Raw genomic sequence first — 19,697 nt, forward strand, 5'->3', positions numbered from 1 at the left:
GGGTTATGCGTCATATCCAAGTCTCTGGAGTCAAATAAAGCTGGGAAGCTACTTTAATCAGGCATCCTTTGTTTGCTGCTCAGAGACCCAAAGAGGGTCTATTGCTATTGGAAATTTAAAAGCATATGTCACACAAACCAAGGAAAGTTCAGTAACAGGGGCTAAAAACAGCATGGAGAATCCTTGCAGAACAGCAGGAGCACAGATCTTCACTTTAGCACCAACACTTTTCAGTTCCCAAGGCAACCCTGTAAGGACATGTCTTTGTTTTTCCTGTAATTGGCCTAAAACCTACAGAAGCATAAGATCTCTGTCCTTTAAACAATTGTTTGTGGAATAATAACAGCTATGATGTCCCAAGATATCAGCCAGGAGGTCACAAGAGAAACTCTGGCACAGCCACAAAAGTCATGCTTTAGAATTTTCTTGGAAAGAATTTTGAAGCTCTATTTCATTGTTAAATTTCATTGGTTACTTGTGATCTTGAGTACTAAAGGAAAAACATTTATCATAAATTGACTCTCTCCCACCAAAAGCACTGAAAAGTGGGCTTCTAGGTAGACCTATAAATTATGAATTAGAGAATTTGAACATTCTGTTCAAAAACTACTTAAATGCACTTATAACTATTATGACAAAATGACTTTTAGAACCCTCAAAAGACTCTCTAGAGGCTTATTCTGGATCTGTTACTTTACCCCATGTGACCAACACAGGTCTGTTTCTAAGATCCCTCCTGTAGCCATCAGACACTATCACACAGCTTGTCCATAATGACTTGGTTCACCCAAAACTACTATTGTATCTATGGAATGCCACGGTGTGGCTTACAACAAGGTATTGAAGGCATTCAGAGCTCCCTATTTATTTATAACTGTGAACTGTGTAAGATTCCTTTAGAGAAACCCAAGCTCTGACAGTGAAGAAAATGATGATTAAGCAACATGAAACATACCCACAACAGAAAATCAAAACATTGACCTGAGTCTCTCATACATACCCAATATTTTCTAAAAGAGCAATTTCTGTGGTTAAGGCAAACTGGTAAGAGGTCCCATACACAAAAGCAGCTTCCATGACTGCTCTATGCTCTGAAGAGGAAACAGGGAAATAGTTAGTATGCAAATTTTATTTTTTTAATTTTATTATCATTTAGCAATGGGAAAATGCAATTTATTTACACCAGCAGCCATATGGGCAGGGGGAACACAAGAGTATTTAGCTATTTGGATAGGACAGATTGCTTATTGAAAAATAAGAATCTCTAAAACAAAGGACAGTGGTGAATTTCATACTACCCTCCCCCAATGATCCCAGCATGAGATAATACCAGGTAGTGGTTCCTGGGCATGCGGTGCTGGGAACTAATTTATAGAAGAAAAAAGAAAACCACAAACCACTGAAAATGTAAAGAGCCCCCTTCCCCCATATACATACAGTCACATACATAATAGGATTACTGAGTGGTCAATACAATTAACAGAAGAGGAAGGATAGAATTCTGTTGTTATAGGAAGGGTAGAAGAAGGGGAGGATTCCTAACCACTGTCAACTAAACAAAACCAACATAGAAATTTAAAGTTAGAAAATGAAAACGACAACAGAAAGAAAAAGGAAACTTGTGTAGGCTTCAGAGGAGCAGCACTGGAAGATGAGCTGAAACTGGTCAAGAGAAAACCTAGAGTGGCAAGCAGCACCTGGAATCATGAGCTGCACCAGATAGGCAGTGGGGCAGTGACAGGGACATGGCCAAGCCACACATGAGGCTAGACCCTTTACTGGGGCACAGACTGAGGTAAGAAAAACACTTCAAATAAAGCAGCACCTTTCTTTTCTGCTCACCTCAGGACTCCCACCCTCCATAAACGCCCATTTAGGAACTAAAACAGAACCATTTTGATATGCCACTTACTTCCACTTTACTTCTAACCCTGCCTCCAAAAAACTACAGCCCGTGAGGTAAGGAGGCCCTGAGGACCAAGTGATGAACTACCACTTGTGAGGGCAGAGGTGGAGACAGTCTTAATCACCAGAGCAGAGGTCTGACTGCCCAACTGAAGAAGGGATTCTGCAATCATACCAGGCCTGTTTCAGGGCTCTTAGCATTAAACTCATTCACATTATTGAAGGCAGATGGAGAAAGTTCCCTCCTGGCTCAATTTTCAAACAGCTTCCTGCTTGACCATGATGTCCTTCTGTAGCTCAGTGGTACTACTGAAAGACAGTGACCTGTCACTAATGATCAAGTCAGACCCATGGGCTGTTACATCACCAGTAACTCAAAAAAGTAAGAAAAGACCGTCCCACCAAACTTATGTCCACAGTATATAATTCAAGACATGAGTCTTCCAGGTGGACATGATATGCAGTCATGGAGGTATACTTCATCCTCATAGCAGCAAAACAAAATCTTCAGCTGTCTGTAAATTACCTTGTCCTTTGCCAAAACTTTGCCACTCAGTGGGATGGAAAAACAGGTCTTTTGATGAGTCAAAAGGCGAGGCCTTGTCTCCACAAAATGCTGGACCATTGGAAAACAGGTGATTCTGAACTTCTTGTAGACAAGGGCACAAGGGCTTCCCACCAAATTCAAACAGGAAATGATATTTTTAGTATTTAAGTCTCATACCTGACTTCTATTTGTATCAAAGAGGCCCAACTGGAGGCTTAGAAATCAGAGGAGCAGTCCACTGAAGCTGATCATGGCCTGACCATCAACAGCATCTAAAACTTCGCAGGAAACCCATGCCATCAAGCAGATGCAAAATCTGAGAAACAAAATAATTTTATAGGCTGGGTACACAGCTGTTCACCTATGTACTGAGGGCAGTTCAGGAGCCTTGTACATCCACTTGTATTTATAGAGCTCAAAATACAGCAAGATGCCTCTGGACCTCCTTCTGTCCAGGATTTCAGAGCAGGCATTGGTTACCCTTTCAAACAGAGCCGGATTCCTAAATTCCTTCTCTGAGTTTTTGTTAGTTTTTGTCTTGTTTTGGCATTTTAATGCTAAGATCTCTAAGGGGAAGTGGGAGTTTTGTTTGCTTTTCCTTTATTTATTTTCTCTCCAACTTAGCTTATTCCTCCAAGCCACAGAACCAGTCTGTATTATTGTCCTGGTCACTGTTGCCCTCTCTCATGTGGTGACTACTGGAATTCCGGAGGTGAACGCTGCAGCTCCAATTGGGGCCCATCCTCAGGTTCTCCAGGAAGCAGGCAGAGACGGAGGCCACATGCTCCTTTGCCTTTCCCTGGCTGAATGCCAAAATCCTTCACGCCACCAGTGTCTGCAAACTCCTGGTAGAAGTAGCCACATTTGACTGCCCGGTACACCTCAAAGCAGAATCCCAGGCAGGAATCTTCTATCAGGTCTACACAGATCTCCTGGGCGAGATCCTCCAGCTTTTTAGTATCCAGGTTGCCCAACGAGATATCCTCCATCTTAATTGGTAAGCGACTGTGCAGAGGGTACTGGGTTTACTCAGGGCACACTCAGGCTCTGTGGCTGGCCTAGGCCTGCAAGGCCTCTCCAGCCCTGTCCTCTGGGTCAGCAACGGGCGGCATCCACGGCGACAGCAATGGCTGCTCCGGAGCTCCGCGCTCGCTCAGCTCTGATGACACCCACATTCAGGATTCTGAGCTGCACCCAAGCCTGACTCACTGCTAAACCATCTCAGCCTCCATGAAAACTTTTATTCTGAATGGTTATCCTATCCCTTTTATTACCTGTTACCTTTAAGGCAAGATGGTTCAGTAGTTAAGAAAGCTTACTGTTCTTCCAGAGGACCTGAGTCTATACCCAAGGACCTCCATGGGGCAGCTTGTAATTCTAGCTCTGAGGGAAGTAATGCCCTCTTCTAGCCTCCACAGGCACCCGCTCACACAAGGTGTACTCTTTCACAGCCATAGACACATGAATGCAAAGAAACTTTTAAAAAATTAAAGTATATTTTATTCAAGTTTATAAAGGAACTGGGATAGTAGAAAACAAGTTATCCTTGAATATCCTTGTAACATGAATCTGTGTGATTGGTTTTTTTTTTATTAGTGGGAAGCATGTATGAATTCATATTTCATGTTCTATATTCTATATTTATACATACATTTTTTAGTCAATTTTTAAGAGACAATTTAGCAAGTCATATTAAGAAAGAAAGGAAACCATTTCCCCTACTTTCTATCCCATCTGCATTACTCAAGACAGAATACTTCTAATTCATTATTTCTTTTGGTGTTTATCTGGAAGCCAGCAAACATCATTCTTACTCCCTTACTTCCTGACATTTGCTCTCAACACACACATGCAGATAGAGCAATGTAGGTGGCAGATAAAGCACTGCTGTATTTGTTGATGCCCTAGTGTGGAAGACAATAAACTACATCTCTATCTGAAATCCTGGCTCTAGAAATGTGCATTCTTTACACTCCCCTAGCCTTTCTGGTCCAGTTCTAATTTTTATTACATCTCATTCAGTGTTGACACAATGACTTGGGAGTATTAGATACAGACGAGCCATGGAAAGCAGAATGATGGATCATTTCTTGTCTTTATGGACACACCTGTTTTTACTACAATTGTTAATAACTATTACTTTAAAATTTTTAAGACTTCTTAAAACAAAAAAACCTCTTCCACAATTGGTCTTCCTTGTCAAGTCTTCAAGTGGATCAGGTCCTTCATCTACTCTATCATCCTGGAGGTGCTTGTTAGAGCATGTCAGTCTATTCTATCATTGTCTTTTGACATCTGGTACACAACAGCCATTCTGTGGACCTTTATTCTTTGTCTTGTGCCGGGCCCTTTGGCTGTTAACCCTGCCTTCTTCTTTATTTTTACTACCTCTCTCCCTTCTCTAGCACCATCATGAGAAGATAATATGAAATACACAGTTTTCATCACCCTGTACTTCACAAAGTATCTTAATTCTTTTACAATCAACATAGAATACAACTGACTGTTAGAGACTAGACGCCAGCCATCTCTCTAAGAAGTTCAATGCTCTTTCCATTTTTGGTCCTTGTGCTAGCTGCTGTTCCTTGCTGGGACTGAACACCTGACATCAAGCAGCATAAGAAAGAAGAGATTGTTCTGGCTCCTGATTAAAGGGGACACAGTCATGGTGGGAAGGAACAGCAGGCACAACAGTATAAGCAGCTGGTCACACTGTGTCTGCAAACTCTCTCTGTAAAGACTTTCACAGATGAGCCCAAAGGTGTGTCTTCCAGGGAACTCTACATCCAGTCACACTGAACACAGTCACATTAACCACCATAGTACTTTACCTACACACACACACACGCACACACACACACACACACACACCCCTCAGAACAGTTTCTACTCCTCACATCCTGGCCGTAGTTCTGTAATGACTTCAACCCCTTACTCCCTTAATCCCTCAGCCCCTGAATTTCATTTCAGATTGCTGCACACACTGCCCGTTACACCTGCCAATGCAGCCAGGGCCAGCCTCCTCATCCACTTCTGTCATGTTTACCAACACTATAGTCTTAATCCTGGGGGGGGGGGAGGGGTTACTATTCAAAATCCTCAACTCTCAGCTCTTGGCTTTCTGTACCACTTCACTACTCGCTGCCCTGGGCACAGCCCACACCCTGGAACTACACCTCTCTGCAGCTCCTCACTACACTCTGATCGTTGCTTCTGTTCTAATCAAGTTTGCATTACATGATCAATGTTTACAATTATTACCATTCCTAATGACCTAATGCCATTGTTCATGTTAAGTCCAATATTCTTCCTACTCACCAGTGAAAATAAACTCAGCAAGAGAAAAAAATAAAACCTGTTAGCTAATAGTCTTACTTTCAAGTACTGATATTAAATATTATTTCTGCCTAGCAATTATTGTTTTAAACATTACTGTCTATTTTGAATTTTTGAGTCATAGTTTTGCAATGTGTCCTAGTCTTTCCTCAAATGGCAGCCCAGCTCTAGGAGTACAAGGGTGAGCAACCATGCTATGTAGAAACCATTCCTTATTTCTAGACCTCCTAAATGACTGTTTCATCTCTCTTTTCCCCTCTCAAACTGAGATTTCATTTCTACTTCACTAATTAAGACAGACCCAATTTTGGGGATGTGGAAGAGACGGTTCAGTTGATAAAGTGCCTGGTGTGCAAGCGTGAAGATCTAAATTTGATCCCATAGAACCCACGAGTTGCAGTGAGCCCCGTTCATCTCAGCACTGGGGAGGTGGGAAAGGGAGGATCCACAGGGCTTGCTGACTAGCTAGCTCAATCAGTGCACTCCAGATTCAACCAGAGGCTCTGCCTCAAACTACAAGAAAGAGAACAACCAAAGAGACACACATCAACCTCTGGCCTCCACAGACATGCCATAACCTCTGCAAAGCACATCTGTCTAAGAATTTACCTAAACTGACGCCATACTGCCCCATTCTTCCTATGACCACAGAAGAACATTCTGTACTTTCAATACAACCATATCTCCTCCTTTCGCTAACTAGATTCATCCCCCTGTTGCCCATGCTGAGCTCTAGCTGCAGCCATTCCCCTGAATGATGTATTCCCTCTCCTCAACCAGCACTTTCTTGTCAATACACAAACAAGTTTCTTTGAAGATTCTTCTGTGCCTCACATATTCTTCCAGACAACACCCAGGTTACAGCACAACTTCTCACATGACCTCTAGGTACATCTCCACTGCTCTACTGCTCTCTCACAACTGTGACACTGTTCCTGCTAATCCACAGAAACTGTACCTGGTAAGGTCATCAGGAACCATCATTGTGCTAACTAGCTGTTCTTAACTCACTATATTTAACACAACTGTTCCTGTGTTCCTTAAAATCTCATCTTCAGCAATGTCCCTCCTATGCCCCACTACTTATCCCAGCAGTGAGGACTGAGCCCAGGACCTCATATATGCTAGGCTAGGCAATCCTTCTTCCACTAACTCTCACTCCCAGCCCTAACCCCCATCTTCAGGGCATAAGCAGAAATGGTCCCTTTAGAGGACAGTACTGGCTACAACTTGAAAGTCTGGACTTTGCTGGTTTCTGCTGCCCTAAAGAATTCAGAAACATGAAAATGTCTCTGTAGATGGAATGGCTCATAGGAGAAAATCATTTTTGGTATGGTGGGCCCCTGCCCACCTATGTAACTAAGACAGGGCTCTTATTTGAACAGAAGGATGAGACATGCATGCCTAGCAGACAGAAACATTTTGCTTCTTTCATAGCTCACCCCTTTACTTCAGACATCAGAACATTAATATCTAGGGTACCCACTGAGCCGGGAAGACATGCTTTGTTCTGAACCTAGACCTGAAACCACCTTTTCCATAGGTGGGGTTTGTGGCTAATGCAAACGTTCTGAGTGCCCTGAAGAGGATCTTGGGGAACAGTATACTTTGATTTTCTCAAATGTGTCTGGTAAAAATCACCTGGCGCTTATTTAAAAAATAAAGAAATAAAGACTTATGTGCTTCCCTCCACACCTGCTGTTTCTGCTTCCTTCCAGAAACCTGAAATGGAGACAGAGTTCAGAGGTCTTTCATTCTGTGAACAGAAGCCTCCTTTCAGCTAGATATGAGGATGGCCCATTCTATTTACAGTCTCCACCAGGGTAACAGCCATCATTTTTGGACCAAGAACATGGCTGGAAGAACATGGTATACAGCTTTAATTCCAGCTCTGCCCTTGTGAGGTAAAGGCAAGCAGAACTCTCTGAGCTTGAGGCCAGCCAGAATTGTGTAGCAGACTGTCTCAATAAGAAAAAAACTTACTTCCCTCACAAGAATTTGTGGTACTGGTTAAAGCAGTGTGTAAAAAGTTGCCCAACGGGAAGTTTCAGAAGAGAAGTGGGATAAGGGATGCTAAAAGTACACTTCATTCCCGATCTGGCCCTTTCCTAACAGCTCATTTATGATCTCAGGGCAGACAGATGTTGTTCCTGTAAATTGCCTATTGTCAATAATGTTGCAGTGGACATGGGAGAAGGTAACTCTTCAAGATACAAGATTCAGTCCCCTTTTACAGGTGAACTCAGAAATAGGGTAGAGGCAGTTTATACAAGTCAGTCAGTAGGCTACAACCCTACAGAGAACACCTAGATCCAAAAAGTAAGACTTTCCCATTCTGTGTGACCCCTAAGCTAGCATCACCCACTAGCTGATCAAGTAGTGTGTGGAAAAACAGGTGGTTTTCCCACCTCCTTACCCTAGACCAGTGGTTCTCAACCTGTGAGTCAAGGCCCTTTGGGGGTCCAACAACCTTCTCATAGGGCTCACCTAAGACCATTGGAAAACACTGATATTTATATTACAATTCNTAACAGTAGCAAAATTACAGTTATGAAGTAGCAATGAAAATAATTTTATGTTCGAGGGTCACCACAAATGAGGGACTGTCTTTGTAGGCTGCAGCCTTGGGAAAGTTGAAACCCACTACCCTAGACTCAGCTACGTACATCCCAGATTGGCATCGCTGAGGGATACTGGAGATTATGTGAAAGGAAAGCTACAGTCTAACCTCCTCTAAGGCAGAGTAGAAGGTAAGTCTTTGGCAAAACATCTCTACTCTAAGGTTAGTGAAAGTGGTTTCTACTAAGGAACAATCAAAAGTACCAATGTGATGTCAACCGCCATAATCAGATGAAAAGCAGACCAACAGTCTGGATGTTAGCCTCTGATGATGTGTTTTCCCAAACGCCTTTAGAACAAACATTCTTGACATCCAAGTCAAGAATATTTGTTAATATTATGTTTAAACTGCCTGAAAAAATATGTCAGGGATAGTTTTGTTTAAAAACTTTACCCTAGTATTATCGAAAATATATAGCCAATCTTTGGATAGGTACGTATTGAGAAAATATATTACAAATCTCAAGTTATATCTGAGTGACATGAAGTCACCCTGAATTAAGAGAGCCAATACAACGGGACACTTTCAGGTCATGGACAGGCACAGTCTAAGATGTGAGGGTTAAGTCACTGGCACATTTCTGAGTCACCTGAAGGGAAGAAGTGGTAGAAGTTAGGTTCCTCCTTGGGTCCGGTACACTGAGGTCAGGTGATTCTGTATCCCAGAAATACTCACGGTAGCAGGACCAGAGACACAGAGGAAAGGCTGGGTGTGCATGCACAACAGTCAGTGCATTTGCAGATACGGTAGTGTTGATGAACCTCAACTGGGGGAGCTATGAGGGTAAGCAAATGCCAAGCCTACACCACCTCTTCAGCATTATGGGGATCAACTAAATCTGGAGGTTTTCTTGTTTGTTTTACATGGCATCATATACCTTGATATAAGAGTAAATGGAGGGAAACTACTCACCACACCTTTGTTCAGAGAGAAAAGCTTGTATCTTCTCTTTGCTTTTAGGTACGCCTGCGCACAGATCACCCCTGTTACTCTTACTGGTTCTTCCTCACCACTGAGTGCAAAGGCCCAAGTGCTCCTGGACATTGCAAATCCATGTCCCTAGTCTGCATCCACAACATGAAAGTGCTAGCTAACTGTACCCAGATACCCTGTTGTATTTGCCAAGTATGTTGTCAAAAAGGCACTCCAGACCTCCCACTGCAAACGTTCCCGGCCCTATCTGATCTTAGCTCTTAGCAGTTTGACCTTTCCAATCTCCTCGACTGTCTCAAGCCACCTGTCTCAGCTATCTCAAGAAAGCAGCTATGACACCCCACCTCCAGAACACAAGCCTTCACTCATACTTGCTCGACCTCCACCAGCACCACCCTGTCTAGGTCAGCCCAGCACCCAGTGCCCACATACTATAGTCATTTCCTATTTCCCCATACTTTCCCCCTTACTCCTCCCCAACTATTTCAAACACTGTGGTCAGATTGAGGCACTTAAATATAAATCACAGAATTAATCCTTGTCTTGCCATAACTCACGTTTTTTCACTAATTACAACTAAAAACTGGGGAAAACAAAACTTGAGACCCTAAAAAGTAAACTAAATGGGCAAGCTGTTAGTATCATGTTTTAAATTTTAAATGTTATTTGGGGAGTAAGCACTAACATGGAAGTCAGAGGACAATTTCTGGGAGTTGGTTCTCTGCTTCCATGAGGGAAAGGGAGGTTCCTAAGATTGGAACTTGGGCCACCAGACTCAGTGGCAGGCACCTTTACCCAATAAAGCATCCTGCCGACCCTGAAGTACTATTTTATGAGGGTATTACATTTCATTTTGCTTTTTAATTTTTATTTCATGTGTATTAGTGTTTTGCCTGTAAGTCTGTATGTCTGTGGGAGGCTGCTGGAGCCTCTGGAACTGGAGCTACAGACAATTGTAAGCTGCCATGTAGGTGGTGGGAACTGAACCTAGGCCTTCTGGAGGAGCATCCGGTGTTTTTAACCACTGAGCCTTCTCTCCAGCCCCGGATATTATGTTTTCTAATATGCTGAAGCTCTATATCTATGAAAACTAAAATTTCAACATGTAGTTTAATTCATAAAAACACAGAATTGGGTAGGGAGATGGACCAGTAAAACACTTGGAGCCAAGTATAAGAACCTGAGTTTGGATTCCTCAGAACACAGTTAGAAGGCAGGCAGGACCATCATCTCAGTGCTTAGTAGGCAGGGATCCTCCAGGGCAAGCTAGATAGACTAGCCAAATTGGCAAGCTACAGATTCAGCAAAAGACTTTGTCAAAAGAAATTAAATAGAGAATGCCTGAAGATCACTGATATTAACCTCTGAGCTCTACACACACACACACACACACACACACACACACACACACACACACACACACACACATACACACACACACGCACCAACACACACACACACACACACACACGCACACGCACATGCACACACACGCGTGCGCGCATACACACATATACAGGATGTGTTCACTCTGATGGAGTACACCTACTACCAAAACAGTAAGGGGTGGAGATGGTATTGCTGGGGGTCAGTCTCAGGTTACAGTCCTCTGAGAGAAAAGAAGGAAGCAGCAGGCTAGCTTTTGCATACACTGCTCGGTGTGGTATATATTCATTCCTGGGTGAGAGAAAGGATTTGCCATTTTCCTGGAGGAAGGCGTCAGCACTCCTATGGGTCTAAGACACCAGGACTTTGGACATGGCTCTGTCCTCACTCAGGACTTCATCTGCTCTTTACACATTCGCCCAAGGTTTCCTTAGCTCTCCACAGGTTTTCCCACCCAGAGACAGGAAAAGAGAGGTTAAGTAACTTGTCCAAGTCACACTCTCAGCAACCGGTGAGCCGGGAGGGCTAACCTGGACCACTGGGTTCTAGAGCACCACTCCACTGTGCTGCTCATTTACAGGAGGTACAACAGCAGGGAAACTTTATACCATCTGAAGCACTGCAACGCAGTCACACAAGTACACACACAGCGAAGACCAAGCAAGCTTGCGATACCTGGTGTTCCGATGGCTTCTACATATGAGAATATCATATTTGATTTTCCTTTCAGAGAGTTTTCTATGCTGTGAAGGTCTTCCAGGGTGGTAATATATTTTACTTCATTAAAAAGCAGAGCACTAAAATAAACACAGAAAAAACAGTGAAAAGTTTATTATGGACTTTTTTTTTTTTAAGAGTAATTTCTCTGAATAAACTGTGAGTAATGAGAGCACAATCGTTGTAACACACTGAAGTAAAACTGATCTCTAGGTTATTGTCCATCCTTGAAAACTTGACCAGGACACTCATAAGAAATTCTTCATCACAATCACCTCTGCAGAGTTAAACCACATTCACTCACATCCTACTCTAACCCCTTACAGCCTCTCAGGCTTGGATGTAGGTTAGCCATCTGCACATCACAGCTGTGGGCTTCTTTCCAAGAGTCCCTACACCTTTCATGACCTAAACATTATCTACCTTGCTAACTGCACAGTGTCGCCCTGTGCTCAGTCTGACACAATGCAGGCACAACTCAAAGCCTCTGTTGGGAGCTCTGCCTCTGCTCCATCTGATACACCTGATCCTTTACCATCATTGCAAAGAAGTGTTCCCTGTTCCCGTGTCAATGAACCTGTAGCTTTTCCTTCTTAATTCATTATGTGATTCCTTCATGACACATACTTTAATCTGAAATTATCTATGTCTATACTCTATTCCACTTCCTTAATTCCTCACTCCCATTAACACTGCCTCCTTAAGACAAGCACCCTGATATTTTACAGTGTACCTGCAATAAGTATAAAATAGAGTACAGTACATAGAAGGTAATCAAACACTGATTGAAATAATGAAATCACTAGGGGGTGCTTCACTCTGAGAAATGGAAATTAAAATGGTGGGAGAGAGCCAGGCATGACACACTCATCCGTAACCCCAGTGGTGGCAAGAGAACCATGAGTTCAAGGTCAGCCTCGGCCACACAGCCTCGGAAGAAAAAGAGCAAGAAACCAATACTGCAGAGTTTACTCATAAATACAGTTACTGAACTAAGGTACAGGGACAAAACACAAGGCAGATGCTGTCCTGTCTACAACGGTGACCTCTTTACTTCACCATAACTAGCTGAAAATATTTCTTCTTTGTCTTATGAAGACAAGGTCTTAGTCTGTTGTTTAGGTTTGTCCAGACCTACTTTACTATAAAGCCCCAGTGTGCCTTGAGTTTGCAGCAACCCCTCTACCTCTCCCTGCCTCTCAAATATGGATTCATGCATTAACTACTATGTCCAACTTACTAACAAGTACAATTTTATCAAACAAATGATCCTTGTATTCTGTTGTGTATTTCTACATAAGTTGTTCCCATGAACAAGAGTTTTCATTTCATCTCCATGTACATGACATATTTTTATTAAGCTAATTAAAGATTTGGGGATGTTTTCCCAGGCCCACATACTTAAGTAAGTGAAGGTTCATTCAAATACTCACAATTACATATTTAAATACAGCTTTCTCTCACAGAAAAACACTTTTTCCCTTAAATAGCTATTCTCCAACCTTCTGGGATTGAGACTCTTTTATAAGCTTAACAGTTACTTATAAGTAACTTATATCCAATTTGTTTACATATGTTATCCATTCAATAGTTGCCAAAAATGGAAAAGGGAAACTTAAAAATCCTTATTTTTAGAAAATGAGAACACCACTGCATATTAGCATACATTTTTATCAAAAAAAAAAAAAAACTTTTCAAAAAAACAGTGGCACTGATTTACATTTTTGCAAGTCTCTTTAACATGAAACCAAATCTGCTTCTACATCCAATGTGTTGTGGTGCTGCGTGTCATATGGCCCCTGGGAACTTGTTCATGAGAAACTGCTGCTGAAAAGGTCAAGTAATGCCTTATGTCACAAGAATATTTTGACTTGGTAGTCACTCTGAAAGTGCTATCCCAAATTATGTTAGCTTAAATATTTAACTATTTATTAAAGATTTATGAAATATAAGAACTTGATCTATCTAGTCCCCAGGGTAGCCTCTTGTTTTGTTTTTAAGAGTGTTTTCTAAGCAGTATTCACTGTGCTAGGCATTTTGCGTGCTTTACATACATCCTCAACAATATTACTGAAACACTGTAGCTCTACATAGGAAGTTGTGTGGCTCCAGATCATTTTGCTAGTTGCTGCTACAGCTGAGATTCAAATCCAGGACTCCTGACAGTAATGGATAGACTTTCTGATGTTGTAACCCACTATTTGGGGGACTTGGGAAGAAGGATCTTGCTAGTTAGCCCAAGCTGGCCTCAAACCTGAAGAGATCCTCTTGCCTCAGTCTCAAATGCTTACATTACAAGCATTTACCACTGCACCCAGCCATCACTGACCACTCTTACAAATGGGAAGCCAAATGGGGAAAGGATGCTAGCTAATGATGGGGCGGGAGCAACCCAGATCTACACCTTTAGGCTAACATCCCACTTCAAAGTCAACTAAGTGTTATCCAGTACACTTCCAGGAATCTCATGTAAATCCTTAGCTTAGAATTTTGTTATGGTGAACCCAGTCAAAGTTTCTACCAAAATGGTGATAATATCACAATCTTCCTTTTCTAGGCTCCCAGCTACAAGGCTTGGCCATTTAACCTGGAAACACTTGCTTGACAGTCTGGATTAGGAGCAAGTGATACAAACAACAGGAAAGGTGTGGAAGTAATGCTTCAGAGGCAGTCATGAAACACTGTTACTGAGCACCTCAACGCACAAAGTGCAAACTTGCATCCAGTGTGCAGCAGCAATGCAAGAGTCCTCCCCACATAAGCTGTGCCATGATTCTAACTATAACTCTGGGCTGTTCAGTCCAGTTCTCCTGCCGTTCTAATGAAACTGAGATTTCCTTTATCCACTCCAAATCCTTCTGTTTCAGTCAGCTCAGGGTTTGAACTAAGGACCCCATGCAATGCACTCACTCTGTCTTGTTTAATTTTCATGGCAAACATCTGAGATGGGAACTACCATTAACCCTGCTTTAAAGGCAAGGCTATGGGGTTTACAGGTTACACTGCCTCAAGTCCCAAAGCTCATTAAGCAGTCATTACCATGAGATAATAATGACCAAAACTAATGACATTCATGATCTAATGATCTCTGTGATTTTTCCCAGTGGCTTCCTGGCTTTATTATATTCCTTAATAGGCCAGTTTCCAGATTATGTGCGTGCCTATGGAGCTCAAGGATGCATCCCACATGCCTGTCTGTACTCCTTCACTTTGATTCCAAAGAGAAAACTGCTGTGGGAAAGGGTTAAGGAGAAAGTCTCTTGGAATTTCCTCCCTCTGGTGGAGTGATTGGGTGAGACAGGCTGGGACACTCAGACTGGGGGTGCTTTCTGCCCTGGGAAGGACTTAACTTCCTTTGGTGATGCTCTTCCCAAGACTCTATCAGAACCGACCCACACAGGTAAGACGGACGACAAGGAATTGAGCAGCTGTCAGTAAAACAGAGGGACCAAGAGCCTGTTCTTCCCTTTTGTTCCAGAGCCAATCATTCATTCTTTTTCAAAAATTATAGTTCTGTCAGAATTCAAATTCTTAAAAAAAAAATCAGTAAAACAGTACATACCAATTTATCACTCAAAATCTCCCGCAGCAGGGAGCGGGGAGTAGGAAAGGGATGAGTACTCTTACGTGTGGGTTTTTTTTTTTTTTTTTTTTGCTCATGCTTTGCTTTGCTTTTTGAGATATGATTTAATAGGTAGCCCAAGACAGGTTGGCCTTTCCTATGTAACCCAGGATAGCTTAAACTAAATCTTTCTTCTTCAGTTTCCCACATGCAGGATGTAAAGACAGCATAGCACATTCCCAAGAAATTAGTATTATCTAAACCATGAGGCTGTGACTACCAGATTCACACATAAAGTGATAGGTTGAATACAAGAAGCCACCTATGAAACACAAACTGAAAATACATACAAGTCCCATTTACTCTCTAGTGCCTGCAGGCTCCCACCAGCTTACTCCTTAGAAAACAACTACGGGCCCTCAGAGGAAGATTTCTGCTCCTTCCATATTCAGCAATTAAAGCGTACACTTTGGGCATTCACACCCAATGTACTCCAATGTACTATGTATTAAGCACCTGAGAGATTTCAAGTACATTATTATGATCCCAGGTCACAGTTTGAAGATCTAACATTAATACCAATTAACAGCTCTGTGACAAACTCACATCAAAGACAAGCAACCTTTTATTCTAAATGTCCAATAAAAACTCCCTCATCAACTTTGTATATTTTTAAGTACTGTTTCGATGACATTTTAAATACTACTTTAAAAGCCAACATAGTTGGCCATAGTGGTCCAAAAGTGTCTAATTTATAAATGACTAATGTGAACATTATCGAACATTTATACTTATTCTCAGATTTTATAATTTCATTCTTTCCCAGTTGTATTTTTTTTTACAGGTTACATCTTATTTTATTTCTTTACAAATTAAAGATGTACTGAAAAACAAACCAATTGTATTTTTTTTTATATTTGGGGAAAAGAGTAACTTATCAAAAATCTGGATAGTCTACTGACAGAGGAACAGAGTGGAAGAAAAACTGTGGTGCATTCTCAACCAAAACATTCTCTGTAACAAACAAGTACAAATGCTTTGAGAAAAGAGAAAAACCACCACTTACACACTTTTGAAGCAAATACATACAAACATCAAATGCAACCTTTCAGCTCATGAACAAATGTTTTGAAAACAATCTAAGCAGTACCTACAGATATTTCTTGTCCTTAGTTATAAGGCTAAGTAGAACATCTTGACCAAAAACAAGTGACAAGTTGGCTGAAATTAACATAAGCTAGGATGTGCATTGATCATCTTTGCACACTACGGAGTAGAAAGGTAGCTCCAGGCCGGCTGTAAGCCCTTCTGTCTACAACAGTGACCTACTGACAGGGCCCACGGACTGACGGAGTCCTAACAAAAGGATGGGAATGACCAGCCTCCATGTGACTGAGTTAAGCCCACTCTAAAACATGGAACCCATGTCTGACTCTGGTCATGTGGCCAAGAACTCAAGACTAGATAGGCCATGAACCAAGAGGAAAACCAAATATTATTCTTCTACTATAAGAACAGCAATAAAATGACTCTTCTGTCAATACATGATCAAGATTTTTGCTAAATTAATAAATTGTATTAATAAAATGTTAATTTCTATTAATTAATAAAATTACTTTAATAAATAAATTTAATTTAAAAAATGATAAATTTTCCCAAAATTTGAAAAACAACTTATTGCTATATCCATTGATTAGTATTTTGCTCACCACAGAAGCTCCCACCTACAGTAGATGGGCACAAATATAGGGACCCACAACTGGAGGGTGCTCAGAGACTGAGACTTGGAACAGCCAGTCCTTAATGGGATGTCTCCATCAAATCCCCCAACCCCGCCCCCTAGAGCTGAGGAAACTCTGAGGAGGTGGGAAGATTGTAAGAGCCAATGGGGATGGGGGACACCACAGAAAACAAGATACTCTAAACAGAACACAACTGACACAAGTACAAACTCACGGAGATGGTGGCAGAGTGCACAAGGTCTGCACAGGTCCAAGTCGAACGGGGTCTCACTACTGAGAGGGGAAGAGACACAAGCTATCATCCCTGACCAAGAAGCTATCTCCAAATGACAGCTGCTTGCAAAAGAAATATTAGTTTTTCTCTAATAGACTCTCTCATTGGGCACACAAACCACACTTACCAGCAGGCCCCATGCCTAGTACTGGATGGCCAACTCAAAATGAACTCAAAGGTATTTGGGGCGTTGTTTTGTATCACATAGCTTTGTCTGGGCACTTGTTTTTAACCTCACTAGTTGTCTTAGTCACTGTTCTATTGCTGTAAAGAGACACCATGACCAAAGCAACTCTGACAGAGTAAAACATCTGACTGGGGCTTGCTTAGTCTCAGAGTCTTAGCCTGTTACCATCACAGTGGGGAGCATGGCAGCATGCAGGCAGATACCAGACTAGAGCTGAGAGCTATACACTGATCTTTTGAAACATTACTGCCCACCCTCAACAACTGTACACCTTCAACAACTGTACACCTCATAATCCTTCTAATCCTTTCTAATACTACAATTTCCTGGTGACTAAGCATTCAAATATATGAACCTATGGGGGCCTTCTTATTCAAACCACTGCTCTGGTCTTTTGCTTGTATATTATGGTTACGGATTTTGTGTTGTTATGGGAGTTCTCTGTATTCATCTCTGTTTGTTTGTGTGTGTGTGTGTGTGTGTGTGTGTGTGTGTGTATACACATATATGTATGTGCTTCTCAAGCTTTTTTTTTTAATCTTTTTTTCTGTTTGTTTTTATCTATTCTTATGTGGTTTTTATTTGCCTGTTTGTTTTATATAGAGAGAAAAAGGTATGGAATTGGGTGGGTGAAGAGTTGGAGAAGACACGGAAGAAGATGAGGGAGGAGAAACTGTGATCAGAACAAATTATATTTTAAAAAAATCTATTAAAGATATTTTTGTAAGTGGAAAAAAGGTCAATGAATTTTGGGTTGCTTATATTCTAACAAAATGCTAGGTTAGAAGAACAATATGACTATATATATGTATATGATATATGATATATATGGTATATACACATATATCTTATAAATATATTAAACACTAATAAAGTGCTAGGATGATGTGATTACACATATTTTATACATGATATATCAAACAGTAAATAAAAACATCTTTAAACAAAGAATGGAATATAAACCAGTGGAGGAAAATTGCTCAGCTATGGATAATAGGATTATAAAGACCATTTGTGTGTGTTCATAGCTTTATGTAATACTAATGCACAGAGTCAGAATATTTGCTGCTCAATCTAGCAGTAGCTTATTGTTAGCATTAATAAGACCATCCTACTTTATTAGTGGGTACAACCTAAGTCATTTCTAGCTGTTTTTAAAATAAAAATTCCTTTATGGTCAGAGAGCAAAACTATGAAGACACAAAAAGATTAGTGATCTCGTGGGTGGGGCAGATGTTTTAGGTCAAAGAAAGAGCTCTGTGTGATACTATAATGACTGATTCAATTCTTTATACATTTGTTCAGACCCACAGAATACACAATATGGAGAATGAATCTTTTTGTAACTGTGGACTTTTGGTAACTATGATTTCAGGAGGGCTAGAGTACACCTCAGAATTTTCCTATACAAGGCCCTAGGTCAGATGCCCAAAACCACTGAAGAAAAGAGATACATTATTATACACTGATTCACTATAACAGATGACGCAACACTGGTGGGAAAGGCAGAATTTATGCATGTTTGGGAGCAGGGGATGAATGACAGCTTTGTGCTTTCCTCATCTTTTTGGTAGGAAACTAAAAGTGCTCTTCAAAAGAAGAAATGTCATTTTAAAACAAAAACACCAACCTTCTGATTTCAGTCTGGGTCAGAGCTGATCCTCTGTCTCAAGGCTCCATACCCAAATAGCGACAGGAGCGAGCTAGTCTCCCAGGAGTGTAGACAATCCTGTGAGCTCAGGTAAGACCACCACTTCTGTTCAGAGGGACCCACCCAGCACCCTCAGGACATAGGAACTGAGGAGTGGTCTGGGACAGGAGCCTTCTGGTTTCCATCTGTTCCCAGAGCTGATCCTGTGCCACAGCCCTCCATACACAAATACCGCCAGGAGAGAGCTGGTCTGCCAGGATAGCCAACACACCTGCGAGCACAGGTAAGATCACCATTTCTGTTCAAATTCTTGGCCCAAGAGGGACCCTCCTAGAGCCATCAGGACACAGGAATCAAGGAACAGCTGGGGACAGGATCATTTTGGTTTCTGTCTGTACTACGGAGCAGACTCTACACCACACCACTTCATACCCAAATTCCTCCCAGAAAGAAATGGTCTCCCAGGAGTACTGACACACAAGCTTACAGGAGGGACAAGCCACAGAAACAGCAAGACCAGCTAACACCAGAGATAACCAGACAGCAACAGGATAGGCAAGAACATAAGAAACAGAAACCAAGGCTACTTGGCATCATCAGAACCAGTTCTCCCAACACAACAAGCCCTGGATACTCCAACACATCAGAAAAGCAAAACTCTGATTTAAAATCACATCTCAAGATGATAATAGAGAACTTTAAGGACATACATAACTCCCTTTAAGTAATACAAGAGAACACAGGAAACTGGCTAGAAGCCCTTAAAGAGAAAACACAAAAATCCCTTAAAGAATTACATGAAAACACAACCAAACAGGTGAAGGAATTGAACAAAAC

At 41.5% G+C, this 19,697-nt stretch overlaps 2 protein-coding genes across 4 annotated transcripts in view; both read right to left on the reverse strand.

The window, feature by feature from the left end:
- The window catches only part of Txndc16 (thioredoxin domain containing 16), an 81,142-nt gene that overhangs the window by 40,224 nt on the left and 21,221 nt on the right, over positions 1-19,697 (reverse strand). For all 3 annotated transcript variants that reach the window (XM_029541808.1, XM_021203440.2, XM_021203438.2), the window contains 2 exons: positions 11,403-11,524; positions 1,001-1,091 (listed from right to left, as the gene is read on the reverse strand). In XM_029541808.1, coding sequence (XP_029397668.1) covers positions 1,001-1,091; positions 11,403-11,524 — 213 coding nt within the window. The remainder of the gene's footprint in view (positions 1-1,000; positions 1,092-11,402; positions 11,525-19,697) is intronic.
- Positions 3,028-3,565, reverse strand: LOC110325435 (ataxin-7-like protein 3B). The gene has a single exon (XM_021203441.2). The coding sequence runs from the start codon at positions 3,439-3,441 to the stop codon at positions 3,148-3,150; it is 294 nt and encodes a 97-aa protein (XP_021059100.1). The 5' UTR covers positions 3,442-3,565; the 3' UTR covers positions 3,028-3,147.

The sequence above is a fragment of the Mus pahari genome, chromosome 8 (genome assembly GCF_900095145.1).
Source record: "Mus pahari chromosome 8, PAHARI_EIJ_v1.1, whole genome shotgun sequence".
In the NCBI taxonomy this organism is placed as follows: domain Eukaryota; kingdom Metazoa; phylum Chordata; class Mammalia; order Rodentia; family Muridae; genus Mus; species Mus pahari.